The following is a 14,234-nucleotide window of genomic DNA, read 5'->3' as shown; positions in this document are numbered from 1 at the left end:
TTGAAAAAGCAAAAAGTTAAGGTAATTACATGTATTATTCCGGCGTCAGTAGACCAATATAACTATGGAATAGTGATTTTATATATTTTAATGATTGTTATTAAAGGGTAATATTAAAAAAGTAAGGTTGATGTCTGGTGAATGTAAGGATCGTGTGAACTGTCTTACATCCCTCTGCATAGCTGGATATCAACCCGAAATCATATTATAATTAAATAAAAAATAAAAATAGTTAGACGGTAAGATTAAACGGTCGACATTCTTGGTCATATACTGATAGCTGGAAAATATATATTGGTCAAGCGAGATATTAGCAAGAATAGTCGAGCTTCATCATATTTATATATAACCGGTCACCCCTGGAACTCTACTAATTACCAATCAGCTATAATTGTTATGACTGATTCAGCAAAGGAGATAAAGACAGTAATAAGCTTATAGAAAGAATAATAACAAAAAAACTATGTTTGTTGCTTCTTGTCCTGTCCCTCCTACAATACAGTACAGACGCCATGGTGTACACGAATATATATACTATAATAGTGTAGGTTTTAATTGTTGCCATATCATGTGACCCTTATGTTTTATCTGTAAATATGCCAAATGTAATTATTTTATATATGTTGATATTTTTAATAGTGGCCCTAAAAAGTAAGCCGTGAAACGGTGTTTTCTATATATTGGATTGTTTTTATTATTCATATCTTAAACAGGGTCACATGAAAGGCATTGTCTTAAATATTGTTTGATTGATGACCATTAATAATTATATGGGAGGAAGGGAGCTACATGTTGCCTGATATGTTAAAAAAGTCTCCATACTGTACATAAATATATACTATGTCTCTTATATAGTATAAGTAATTTTAGCAGTTTACTGCAGAAATGGGCTCAATGTAAATAATATGGAGCAAAAGTCATCATGAGCCCATTCAAGAGTGAAACTATCTTATATATGTTCAACAAGACAGTTTCACCACATACCAGGCAATACAGACATTACTGATAGCTAAATGGGGTTTTAGCCTACAACTCAGATTTTCCAGAGTTGTTAGAATCTCAATGTGATATCTGGCAACATTGTTATTCTTATATGGTCATCATCAATATTCAGTAATAATAAGGTCCAGATAATAGTTAAGTATGCCAAAAAGAAAATTTAGGCAAAATGACAGAGGCAGTATATAAAAATGATTATGATTTATGTAAAAACATATTATTTAACATCAAAAATGATTTATTTTCTATTTACAGTTACAATCAGGTGGTTCAATTCGTTTTTTCTGGTTTTTCAGAAAAATCGGATTGACCTACTTGATTTGTAAACAACTTTAGAACAGCCAATCACGACAAAGCAGACAACGCGGTTTTAACCAATCAGCGTTGGCCTGCCAAAACCGTGGTTCGGCTGAAAAATGTAAACAAACAGAAGTTTTTCAATAAATTTAGGACTTTGCTGTCTCTGTCAGACTTATAAATATAGTTTTAAATATAAAATATGTCTTAATAATTAATATAGTATAAATTGGGGAAAACAAAATGCCTTGACACACTATATGAGGTACATGAAAGAAGACACACATAAAAATGAAGAGGTGAAATAAGTTAGTCTTTTCTTCTAACTATAGTTTTTTATCATAAATGTATGGGATTAAGTTCCCATCTTATTCACAGTCCACTGGAGGTCACTTTGACCTACTTTAGACTGTGAATTATGGTACACACTCTACACGTAGCCTATAAAATGTTGTTATATAATTGAAGCTATGCTCGCCCATATGGTCTTAACCGGTGGCGAGGGTAAACAAGCTCAACACACACACACCTTTAATTTTTGTTACAGAAAATGTAATTTTGACTAGAAGAGAATAGAAAATGTGGGTTAAACTTGTGATAATTTCGGTAGTTCTCTCCGCCCTTCTGAAATATGGTAAGTATGATTAACGTGTGTCAAGATGTGAAGTTGAAATCACACCTGTAAATACAGGTGTGTTGTTTTAAATAGAATTCAAATATTTGAGGAAGTCGGCCATGTTTATACATGACTCATAATGAATATATTTTATGCTGTTAATTTTCACAACATATCCAAAAATCTATGTTGGAGTAAAATAACTGGAGTGATAAGAGTTGTTCATGAATTGCCAACATGTCCAGATCACAGATCTATACTCTGCGGCTGGAGATAAATACTGCCATGACTATTTGCTATGATTTGACCATTATTTCTCCTATTTGAAGTTCTTCGCAAATATAGCCATCAAAAAACTTAAACTTGCTTCTTTAAAATATTCAAAATTCCCGATGATCATAAAAAACTTGGTTGTAATAATAAGTTCTCATGCCATTTTTTCACCCACCAGAAGTGGATTGAATCTGGTTTGGCAATGAAAACGACAAAAGCTGCATTACAGGAAGAAAGAGCTAGGTTCCAGGCACGTGTGGTCGTTTTCATAACTTAACTGGGCTCAATCCACTTTTGTTAGTTGACAAAATGGCGTGAGATTACTTTTTTTATTATCAGAGACAAAATGAAATTTTTAAAGAATCGTTGAAATATATAGAAGGTTGTAGGTTATTTATTGACTATGATTGATGTAATGAAATATTTCAAATAGCAGAAATATCACCTATATTATATATATCGGTCAAATCACAGCGGGTTGTCAACACGGCGGCCATATGTCCAGCCACATGGTACAGGTAGACCTATGGTCCAAATATAATGGAAGTGGCTATAGGGGGCAGTTACCAGACCTCTAGACTGGAGTCTAGAGGTCAGGTATTCAACAGGGCTTTTCATCAGGAAATTGGGAAGAGGCCCTGGCCTTTCAATTTTGGAAATTCATATGCTATAACCGCTCATTTTGGGAAAAGAGCATTTTATTGAAACAGGGCCTTTTTTCCTTCTGCAAAAGGGGTATGTAAATAAAGGACACACTGCCACAGTTGGGAAAAAATGACCTTATTTTCAATTGGGAAGTGGCCGAATATCGGCCTCTGTTATATAGAGATGAAAAGCCCTGTTCAATATAAATGTGCTTTTAAGTACTGTATTTTGTGTATATGGATTAATTGTTTGAAGTTTGTTGCTAATATGGCGTTATATACTAACATCATTGCTAAATGTCCTAGAATCAGTTTATTTTAGAATAATATATTATAAATGGTTTTAAGATCAATGTAAGCTTTAATTGAATTCGCATACAATCAACAGGTAACATGAGCTACAAAGCTCTTGTGTGACAAACTAAAAATCCAGCAACAGATATTTACCTGTGATTATTTACCTCTTGGTTCTACCGGTTAAATCCTGAGTGCCAAGCAAGGAGTTACTAGTACAATTCTTTAAGTCTTTAGTATTGAGCCAGATGGTTTATATGTGTAGTGGTCAATGGTTTACAAGTCTAGTGATCAATTTTTGCTTGTTTTCAGGGGAGGCTATCATGTGCCATCGATGTTTCAGTGCAATGGGAGGTTGCGGAGCTGATGGTGTTGTATGGAGAATGTTTCCATGGAGGGACTGTGGTGACTCAAAATTTTGCGTAAAAGTCATAACAAAAGAAGATGGTAACTATCAGTTGTTTGCTTACATCATTATTGCTATAGCCTTGTCTTAAATTTTAGATTTTAGTGCTAAATTTTTCAGGAACTTCAGACGTAAACCAGAAAATACAAAAAAAAGTTAATTTATCATAGTTTACTTACTGATGTGACTTAAAATTCATTTATCAGTACAACATTTAAAATAAACTTTCTTCAGTGAAGTTCAAAATTCTGTGATTATCTGCTATATTTTCTTCTTGGCTGTGTTCAATGCTTCCAAAGGATCTTTATTCTTTTCACAAATTTTATTGGTAATATTGGTTCAGTAACACAAATATTTAGTTTTTAGTTTTTTAGCTTGACAATAAGAAAATTAAGGAGACCTTTGTTATAAATATGGATTAGTGGCATGAATCTCAGTTTTACTGTATCTTGTTACATACTGCCCTTGTTATTATCAAACCTAACATAAGGCTTGGCCTAATGGTAAGAGACAGCCATCTTCAGAAGAAAAAGGAAACAGTTTATGCTCCTTCGATCCTCTTTCAGTATTTCTATTAATTTTGCTTCTCGATACTGTTCTTAGCTTGACCATACACATGCAGAACTACCAGGACTGAGGTACTCGCCGTGTGTTGTTGTCTGCATCTTTGTTAAGGTTTAAATTGATGCCAGTCTGTCAATCTTATTTATGAGATGGATTTGCTTCATGCTTCCTCATCATCATATTACACAAGGGCCATTATAAACTCTTGCTCCAATGTTAAATGAATTAATTAAATCAACATCATATAATATTAGGACCTTAAATCTAGTACAGGTATTCATGAATTATGCCCCCTTTTTAGAATTCCGGTGTGAATGAAGTTCTCAGCCCTCCTCAATAAAAAAATTTGATTTCAGATAGACATTATGTTTGTAATGATGATTTCAGGCCCTTTTAGGCAAACATCTCCTCGTCTGAAACTTAACAACTGGTCAGAATTACAATCACTACGCTTGGTCTGTAGCATCCTGGCAAGATCTTCTCCCAAGTTAGTTCAGATGGGGCACACTGCCCCTCTTAGAAGCCACGAGAGCTAAAAAATAGAAATCTTTATAAACAATGTCTTCTCCTGAAATGTTTGATGGATCTTCATCACATTTGGTCTATAATCATTATTTAAGGTTCTCTCTTCAGATGGGGACACATAGCCCTTTCTCTGAGCCACTAGAGCTAAAAATAGAAATACCTTCAAACAACTTCTCAGAAGTGCATGTTGGATCCATCGATCTTCATCAACTTTGGCTGTACGTAGTATTAGCTTGACTATTAGAAGAATAGTCCAAGCTATATACTACTCACCCTGGCATCGGCATCACACCTTGGTTAAAGTTTTGCATGCAAGTCCGTATAGCTATAATTTAAAGACATATAGCCTTGAAACTTAATTTTTCTTTTTCTAGGTCAATAACCAGCCTCATTGGGTCAAGTCCAATAACTCTGACATGTATTTTGGCCAAATTATGCCCCCTTTTGGACTAGATAGAAAATCCGGGTTAAAGTTTTGCATGGAGGTTACTATCTCCAAAACTAATGCAGATATTGATTTGAAACTCCATATGTGTCTTCGGGGCTAAAACTAGGTGATAGCATCAAGTCCCATAACTCTTAACTCTGATATATATATTTGTTTGAAAATTTGGCCAAATTATGCCCCCTTTTGGACTTAGAAAATCCCGGTTAAAGTTTTTCATGCAAGTATCTATCTCAAAAACTAATGCAAATATGGAACCAAAGCTTCAAACATTTCTTTGAGTTTATAAATCTAAGTCATAGCATCAAGTCCCATAACTCTGACATATATTTTAACCTTTAGGGTAATATTCCCGCTTCTGGGACAACAGTTCGAATAGTAGAGCATTGGCTGTCTTACAGTTTGCTCTTGTTAGCTCAACTTTTCAAAGAAAAAATAGAGCTATTACACTCGCCCCAGCGTCGCCGTTGGTTAAAGTTTTTGATAAAGTCAAATATCTCTGTTACTATTAAAGCTTTTGACTTGAAACTTATGATGATTATTTACTATCAAAGTCTACACCAGGAGGAACAATCCCCATAACACTGATTTGAATTTTGACAGAGTTATGCCCCTTTTTAACTTGGAATCTTTCGGTTAAAGTATTTGATAAAGTCAAATATTTCTGTTACTATCAAAACTTTAGACTTGAAACTTGAACTAAATATTTACTATCAAAGTCTGCACCAGGAGGAACAATCCCCATAACACTGATTTGAATTTTGACAGAGTTATGCCTCTTTTTAACTTAGAATTTTTTGGTTAAAGTTTTTACTGGCAAAGCTCTAATTCAGAGTAAAGAACTGAGAAAAGTCGAGCGCGCTGTCATCAGACAGGTCTTGTTTTTATAAGGTCCTCTGTTATATTGATTCAAATGGTGGGGTGGGGGGAGGGGGGGGGGGGCGTCACTTAAATATCTATAAAGGATTTTTTCCCCATGAACTGCTAGGTACTACTGATTTTCATTTAATTTGGTTGGTGGCATTGTAAGGTCCTTTTACATATTTATTCAAATGGGGGCACATGACCTGTTTTATGTTTTTTAGTGTGTCATACATATATTCATGGTCAAAAGGTCAGGGTCAGGTGAGCGACTTCTGGTTTAATAAACATTATATTATTCATACATCATCATGCAGAAATGTTTTCAAAGGTGTCTTAGTTATTTTGTATACAGAGAAAATCACTTGTTTATAAGCACCAATAATTTGAGTACCAGGGCTTGCTCAAACTTTTGATGTGGTCCCCTGATGTTTTCTTTATATGTTTTGATCGCTCCATTTAATCTCAGATATCTCAAGCATTATGCTCATCTCCTTAGGACATTGAGTGATCATTGTTTTATTGTACATATGAAAAAAATAAATTTAGGAGAAGACCTTTATAAGCTTAGCTTTCGGATCTAATCCTTTTTCAGCATGTATGATAACAATATTGTAAATTGTAAATTGTAATATGCACATATGTTTGAAATAAAATATGTTTAAACTAAAAAAATAAATCAATAGACGCTATTTCTGCCTATTTGTAACTGACATAGCAATATGTTTAATACGTACCTTTCTAAGAATTTCATATAACATAACGTTGTTAATATTATATATCTTATCTTTTCTGATATAGGGCCTTCAAGTTAAATAATACTTTTTAATAGTTGTGTACTCTGTCTTCATTTTCTTTACTGTAGTGTTGTAAAGGACTTGAGTTTACTTAAAGTCCTTGATATGAGGGAACTAAATACTATTAAATAAAGATTGATGGTAAATTGTTCTACATTTTAATTAAAACTGAAATAAAACTGAACTAATTCATCATGATATTGAAACATTACAAGAAACTGTCTGTTATTTCAGGTGAGGAGAAGATTATTAGAGAATGTGAGAACAATCTGATGAAATCAGCCTTCCATCGGCTCAGGATGCCTGTTCTACGTCGCCATGGTTACTGCGAACCTTCACGCAAGAATGATTTCTGGAACCCAACACAAACTACAGATTCAAACATGATGTACTGTTTTTGTAATGATTGGAATGGATGTAACTCCGCAAACAGTTTGTTTGGAAAAGTTGTTCCAGTGATTTCCCTTTGTTTTTCAGTACTGCTGTTGGCGAGGAAAGTGCTGATTTAAAATAACAGTGACTTTGACTTAAATCCTTCACAAACAGATGAGCCTGAAGAACTAACCAAACTGTTTCGAAAAAAGAAAAAGAATATATGCAATAACTGCGGTCTTCCAGATTCGGAAGGAAGAAAATATTTAATACATAAAAAAAACCCCATAAAACATTAATATGAAGTACATCAATACATGACCAATTTTGAACTGGTCATAGAGTGGAATTTTAACATTTGAGTTTCTTTTTTATGTGATCAGGTTATTTTATATTTACTGAATTTTAACAGTTTAAAATTATTCATAAAATTATATTTCAATGCTGCATATTTAAACTGAAAAAAAAAAGACTAAATTGATATTAGTTGATCATTCTGAGACTTCATGCAAAGCAAATCTCTAGCCAGTTACCAAATGGCATTGTTCGAAAAATTCTTTCAAAATTGGTCACCAAAATTTCAAACTTATAATTAACTCATAGCTACATGTTTGTAAATATAGTTTCTCTGATGGTAAAGGTCCAAACTGAGTGGACATGACTGCTTTTTCCTGCAATATTTAAATAAAATACAGGAACGGTATTATCGGAAGGTGAATTGCAATTGAACATGGGCGGGTATTTTTGGCTGTTCTATTAGATGTTGAAAATTTTGGTATGCTGACATTCGTTTTGAATTTTATTTTCTCTTTTTAAAGTTCTTTATATTTCAGCTCAATGCATTATTGAGAATGACTTAGTTAGACTTCATCAGTGGTTTATTAAATGATGGTGATTAAGGACTTCACATTGTTCATTTACTTAAGTTTCGTTAAAATCATTCAAATTTAAAGTACAAATCAGCACCTCTTATAATTGTTTAATTTCTTTACGCTAGGATAGTTTTCTTTTAAGAAAAATATAGTATCAAATCTTTTGTTCTAAGAACATTTTGTAAAATTTTGTATATTTTTAAAGTCATTGTGATAATGTAGTAATATGCAGGGATACGCAGTCCTTCATACAGTACACATTATGTAGATACTACCATATACATTCCAGGTTTGTAAATATCAGGTCTTTAGCTGTATGTTTTGAAGAAGCAAACAGAAAAGTAAATTGAAAAATAATTAACAGACAGAAAGTATCAAAATGAATCATTTAATGATGATTTGCAAAAAAGATGGATACTAAAGCATTTCTATTTCTTATATATAAACTTAGTAAACAGGGAAGCTATATCAAAAAGGTTTAATGTCAGTTATAGAGATTTCGTATTCTGTTTAAATAGACAAAATGCTTGATTGCAAATTAAAATTGATTTTTTAGAACACTTGTCACTAAAATTAAGCCTCATCTTTCTGTGAAATTATGGATTTTGTGGTATAGTTGATCCACAAAATTGAACCCAAACAAACAAGATAACTGCTGACTGCTGTATAGTTCAATACTAAATTTTTCTGGGCTGAAGTCAAATCTTGAAGGAAACGATATGAAAATTTGTTTCTATACATATAAAAAAGTTAATGAATGGCTTAACGGCCATTAGTCAAAACTTAATGAATTGCCTGGCAGCCATCTGACCTTTGACTTTGGGCAATAGTATTGACTATTTTATTGAGACATTGACCTTTTTTCGTTTCTTAATTTATTGTATGGATGCCCAGTTATTTTTGGGCATGTCTAGCTCAACACTGACATTGTATCACAAGAGAAATTTACAAATTGCATTTGGACATACCTTTTAATATAAAAGTTATTTCAGTTTGATATGGGCACAAGTAGACATTAATATTTAGATATAAAGGATTTCCTCTGCAGAATGTTTTTTTTTTCAATTCATTGACTGTTCATTTTGGTAATAAAAATCTTTACCTAGACACTGAAAACATATGCAGAATAAATGTTGTACAATTATGTTGCTTATATAATGTCAAGATTTTACTCTGTATCAGGAAGATAGAAATACATATCAATATTCAGATAGAGACATTCTATTTGCTTTGTGAGTTGTTTTATAATAATTTGTCATTTGTTCATTTAATCAGTCATTTTTATCTTACCTTCATCATTCCAGTAATTTCATCATTTCGTATCATTCTGTACATATCTTTGTAAAATCTGTACATGTAATCTATACATTTTTTATATCATAAATAAAGACTGTATATTTCTATATGATGTTAATTTTCCTTTTATTGTTTTGTTGTGAGCAGTATAAACATTTTCATAGAAAAATGCAATAACGTTTTAGGTCACCTTAGTAGGAAGTGCTCATGGTGAGCTTTTGGGATTTTAAAGTGTTCATTGTCCATCTATCTGTTATCCACATTAATAGATTTTAAAGAACATTTCATAAACCACCAAGTCGGTTACAACCAAATTACGCAGTAATGTAGCTTGAGAGGTCCCCTTTCAGACTTCTTTAAATCTAGGTTATCCAGGCAGAATTCAGGTTACCATGGCAACCAAAAGGGTAAACCTTAAAAATCTCAACCACTGATGGCACGATTTTTAGCTCTACTATACGAAGTATGGAGACCTATCCTACTCGACCCGGCGTCGGCGGCCTTCCGTGTCCCCACCTTGGTTAAAGTTTTGACGCACTTTCTCTTTGTTATTACTGGATCGATTTGCTTCAAACTTAAAATAGTTATTCCTCATCATCACCCATATCATAGGGCACAAGGGTCATATCTCAATTGTTACTAAATGGATTTATTTCAAACTTAAAACAGTTGTTCCACATCATCACCCACATGATATAACAAAAGGTCCATAACTCTGGCACCTAATTTTCATGAATTATGCCCCCTTTTTACTTTGAATTTTATGTTAATTTTGATGCATTTTCACTATATCTGTTATTTCAGAAGGGATTTGATTCAAACTTAAGATAATTGTTCATCATCATCACCTACATCATTTGACACAAGGGCCATAACTATGATCTCTGTATTTTATGAGTTGTCCCGCGTTTTACTTAAAATTTCAGGTTGAAGTTTTTATGCACATTCACACTATCTCTGTTATTAACAAACAGATTTGATTCAAAGTTTAAACAGTTGTACCACATCATCATCCACATCATATGACATAAGGACAATAACTCATGCACCAATATCTTTTTTTAATTATCCCCCTTTTTGCTTAAAATGTCAGGTTAAATTTTTGATGCACTTACACTTTATCTCTGTTATTACCTATGGATTTGATTCAAACTTAGATTAGTTGTACCACATCACCCACATCATGTCATACAAGGGCCATGACTCTTGCACCAATATTTCATGAATTAATGCCCCTTTTTACTTAGAATTTTAGGTTAATTGTGGTGCACTATATCTTTGTCATTACTTAATGAATTTGATTAAAATTTAAGTTAGTTTTTCCAGTTCATCATCCTCTTCATATGACACAAGGTCAGTAACTCAGTAATTTTATGAGTTATATCCCCTTTTTACTTAGAATATCATCCATATTTGAGTCATTTAAGACTCGATCCAGTGAGAGTAACAGCTTCCTCAGATGTGCCCAATATCACTATCCAGCATCGAAATAGTCGAGTGCGCTGTCTCCTGTGACAGCTCTTGTATAATTATTTTACAGAATTGTTCATTGGGCATCGTTGATCCTTCTTGGGTGTTGTTTGGATTTCACTCTGTTGACCTTTAAAAGTTTTTGTCGCACAAATCTCAAAAATATTTGACTGAGGGTCAATGCAATATACATTGTATAAAGAATGTTATTCAACAGATGGAGTTTTCTACCTGATCTTTTGTTTTTTGGATTTCGTTCAGTCAGACCAGCGTTATGATTCTTGACTGAATCATAAATATACCTTAAAAGATTGTGTTTTGCATGAAAACAAGTTTTTTATCAGAAACTATTTAGGTGAATGCTTTAAACTCTTCACAAGTCTTTGGCATCATGAGATGACCTCACTGGACAAGTAACATAACTCTTGCTTACCATGTTGCGTTTTTAGTGTATACATAATTTATTTTAGGTCGATTGTGAAGGAAGTTCTACAACTTATATTAATCACTCTCGACACCTCATTCCTGATGGAATCCATCGCCACGAGGGTATGAGAGAAGAGGGCCAGTTTCCCTTTTAATGCTGAGCGCCAAGCAAGGGAGCTACTGGTACCGTTTTTCACGTCTTTGGTATGAGGCTGTCGGGGATCGAACCACGACCTGCCGCACTCGAAGCGGATGCTCTACCACTAGTCTATCGAGGCTGTATACGCTTTTTTATACTGAAATTTTGTGAAAGTTTTATCTTTAACTTCTGTAATGATCGTGCTGGAACCGTGGCTCGTGTGCGGCCCTTGCAAAAAGCATGTTATGACAATTAATACGCTTGCAGCACACTGATAACACACTGTCTTGCTGCTGGTAATAAAGCTGACATCTGGCACGACTATGACAATGATATGGTTTTAAATTTAAAACTATAAAATGCTCTTGACCTTAAAAGGATAAAATTTCCAGTGTAAAGTCGTAAGCTGACAAGATACTGTTACATAGGGTAGTAGATGTTGTAATGCTACTGCGTTGTCCGCGTATCGTTACTGTGTTTGTCAGTTTGCTGCCAGCCTCTGATGATAGGGTTAGAGATTATAAGGCGTAAAAAATTGTTTGTTTCCAGTATTCCGACCTACCCTAAATTTTTGGTCCGACCCTAAATGTTTTATGGCCTTGGAGATTTTTTATTTTTTTGCAAAACTGCACTTTTTATACTTTAAACATGGGCAGTGATGTTAGAAATCAACTTACCGATGCTCTAAAGGTATAACCCCCTTATTTGTATTCCTTTTTTGACACAAAAATAATTTCCGAAAAGTCTCAATTAATAAAAAAAATCCAAAAAATATAATCCGACCTACCCACCCTCTTTTTTTAGCATGTTACAGGAACCAAAGAATTTTTTAGGCCTTATTGTCATAGTGTTGTCAACAGAATGATTATTTACATGCAGGAAGTGGACAGAGGAACATTTTTGAAGAATTGTGAAGCATACTGTCATTAGAAATGTTATTATTTTCAAAGTATTTCATTAAACTTGATGCATCAATACTTATAATTCCAGAAATCTTTTCATATGGGACAAAAATCCCCCCAGGAAGTTAAATAATAAAAATGCTTGTTTATGTTTTTTTACTGATCTCGAATCGGTCTTACTGATTTTGAATAGACTGAAAATAATCTCCTAGCTTACTAAACTTATGTATTTGTTGAAATGTGCTTAGAATTATGAAGCAATGGATGCTATTCTATCGATTATAGTTGTGCAGTAGATTGTACATTTTACAATGGAAGACATTCATTTTTTTTCTCGAAAGAACCAGATAGTTTTCTGATTATTTTAAGTTTGACAATAGACTGGTTTGAAACTACCTATACACTGGAAAATCCGAAATCCCACCTCTTATACTGTTGCCAGTTTGTTTCCAGATTTTTGTGCTATTATTTTGCTGAAATCATGTCCCTTAAAACTTAGAAAAATTTCAACAAAATTCTGTTTGCGATTGTCAGCGTGTTAGTTTCTCAGTAACTACATGTATACTGCACCAAAACTGTATGAAACTGCATAATATTATAGCATACATGGCTTCCTTTTCATAATTTCAGAAGAGTGACATGGGTTTCACATATTTCCTTCAGGCTGTGAATAATGCGCAAATACACATTTAAAGGCACTGACCTCTAGATTTTGGCTAAAAATGATCTTCCTTTAAAATTGAAGTTTTGTCATAGAATAAGAAATTTTGTTTCTAAACTATCTTAAAAATGCCAAATCAAGAAAAAAAATGCCCGGGCCTGGAATCGAACCCGGGCCGCCCCGGCAATAAACACTACCAATACCGCCACGGAGAATTACTTGTTTTCCTATTAAACAAAGAAGGCTGAAAACTGTGTGTTTTTTAACAAATAATCAAGGCCTTCAAGTTATCGTCTAATTTACCACGGTTCAGAGTTCAGATGCGTAGGAATTGAACCACGAGGGCGCAAGCCCGAGTAGTTAAATGCTGAAGCATCTGAACGATGAGCCGTGGTAAATTAGACGATAAATCACAAGAAGGCCTTGATTGTTTTCATTCTGACATGCTCATTGACATACTAGTATTTTAATAAATACTACGATGGACTTCATTTACCCGAGGAGTAATGTAGCAGACGTCATGCGGCAATTTAACGTCATAATTGACGTCATAATGCTCTCTTTACTGGTCCGCGTGTCAACTGTTGTTTATCCAGAATATACAGAGCTTGATTTCCTTCTTTGCTTAACCATGCGCCATATGACCTGTCATGTGTCGGTGCGACGTTAAATCCAACAAAGAAAAAAAAAAAAGAAAAGATTTGTTCACAGAAAAAATAGCAATTAAAGGGGAGAATTTTTTAAGAGCTAATCAAGCTGGTAATGATTCTATACTATGTCTATTATTTCGAATCTTTGTGGGAGAATATTGGTAGGTTTAGCTGGTATAGCACCCCCTGGGTACTGTCGGAAGCGCGATGCCGTAGTTGATCTGGTGTTTGCTCGTATAAATTTTCTGAGATATTGTCAACTGGTCTATACAGCAGACCATTTTGTATCAAGTCATAAAAAGTGTTGAGTAGAAATTAAAAAAGACAAAAAAAAAAAAAAAAAAAAAAAAAAAAAAAAAAAAAAAAAAAAAAAACAACAGATTTTGGGCCAAATGAAAGGAGTGGAAAATGTGCTAGTGATTAAAAGATACAAACAGGTGTTAAATCATTAGCTAGTTTTTTTTTATTAGTTCATTCTTCAGTTTCGGAATACGGTCTGATGGACCTCGGAGTTCTGGGCTTTCAGAACTGTAACATCACGATTGTAACCTTTTAATGACTGAAAGCGGCCATATGAACCGAAAGAAATGAAATGTGTGCGTTTGGCGGTTGAGTCATTCATAAAAGTCCAGAACAGGTAAGGTCTAGCCTAAAAGAATGTCAAAATAAGCTATGATTAAAAACTGAATTCGCTTCTGATTGACGTAATTGTTAACCTTCCCATA

At 33.7% G+C, this 14,234-nt stretch overlaps 1 protein-coding gene across 1 annotated transcript; it reads left to right on the top strand.

Moving 5' to 3' along the window:
* The first annotated feature begins 1,821 nt into the window (after positions 1–1,821).
* On the top strand, positions 1,822–9,368 carry LOC123536126 (uncharacterized). Its single transcript, XM_045318958.2, has 3 exons — positions 1,822–1,930; positions 3,436–3,570; positions 6,956–9,368. Exons 1-3 carry the CDS (start codon positions 1,876–1,878, stop codon positions 7,228–7,230), a joined length of 465 nt encoding a protein of 154 aa, XP_045174893.2. The 5' UTR covers positions 1,822–1,875; the 3' UTR covers positions 7,231–9,368.
* The last annotated feature ends 4,866 nt before the right edge of the window (positions 9,369–14,234 follow it).

Source organism: Mercenaria mercenaria, chromosome 17 (assembly GCF_021730395.1).
Source record: "Mercenaria mercenaria strain notata chromosome 17, MADL_Memer_1, whole genome shotgun sequence".
NCBI lineage: Eukaryota > Metazoa > Mollusca > Bivalvia > Venerida > Veneridae > Mercenaria > Mercenaria mercenaria.
The sequence above is the reverse complement of the archived record's forward strand: the minus strand, read 5'-3'. Positions and strand labels throughout refer to the sequence as shown.

What these genes read in the sequence shown, in the direction of transcription:
- LOC123536126 (XM_045318958.2), top strand. Translation starts at nt 1,876, where the DNA reads ATGTGGGTTAAACTTGTGATAATTTCGGTAGTTCTCTCCGCCCTTCTG. An exon ending in CTCCGCCCTTCTGAAATATG is followed by an intron (nt 1,931 to 3,435) that starts GTAAGTATGATT and finishes GCTTGTTTTCAG; the next exon opens with GGGAGGCTATCATGTGCCAT. An exon ending in AGTCATAACAAAAGAAGATG is followed by an intron (nt 3,571 to 6,955) that starts GTAACTATCAGT and finishes CTGTTATTTCAG; the next exon opens with GTGAGGAGAAGATTATTAGA.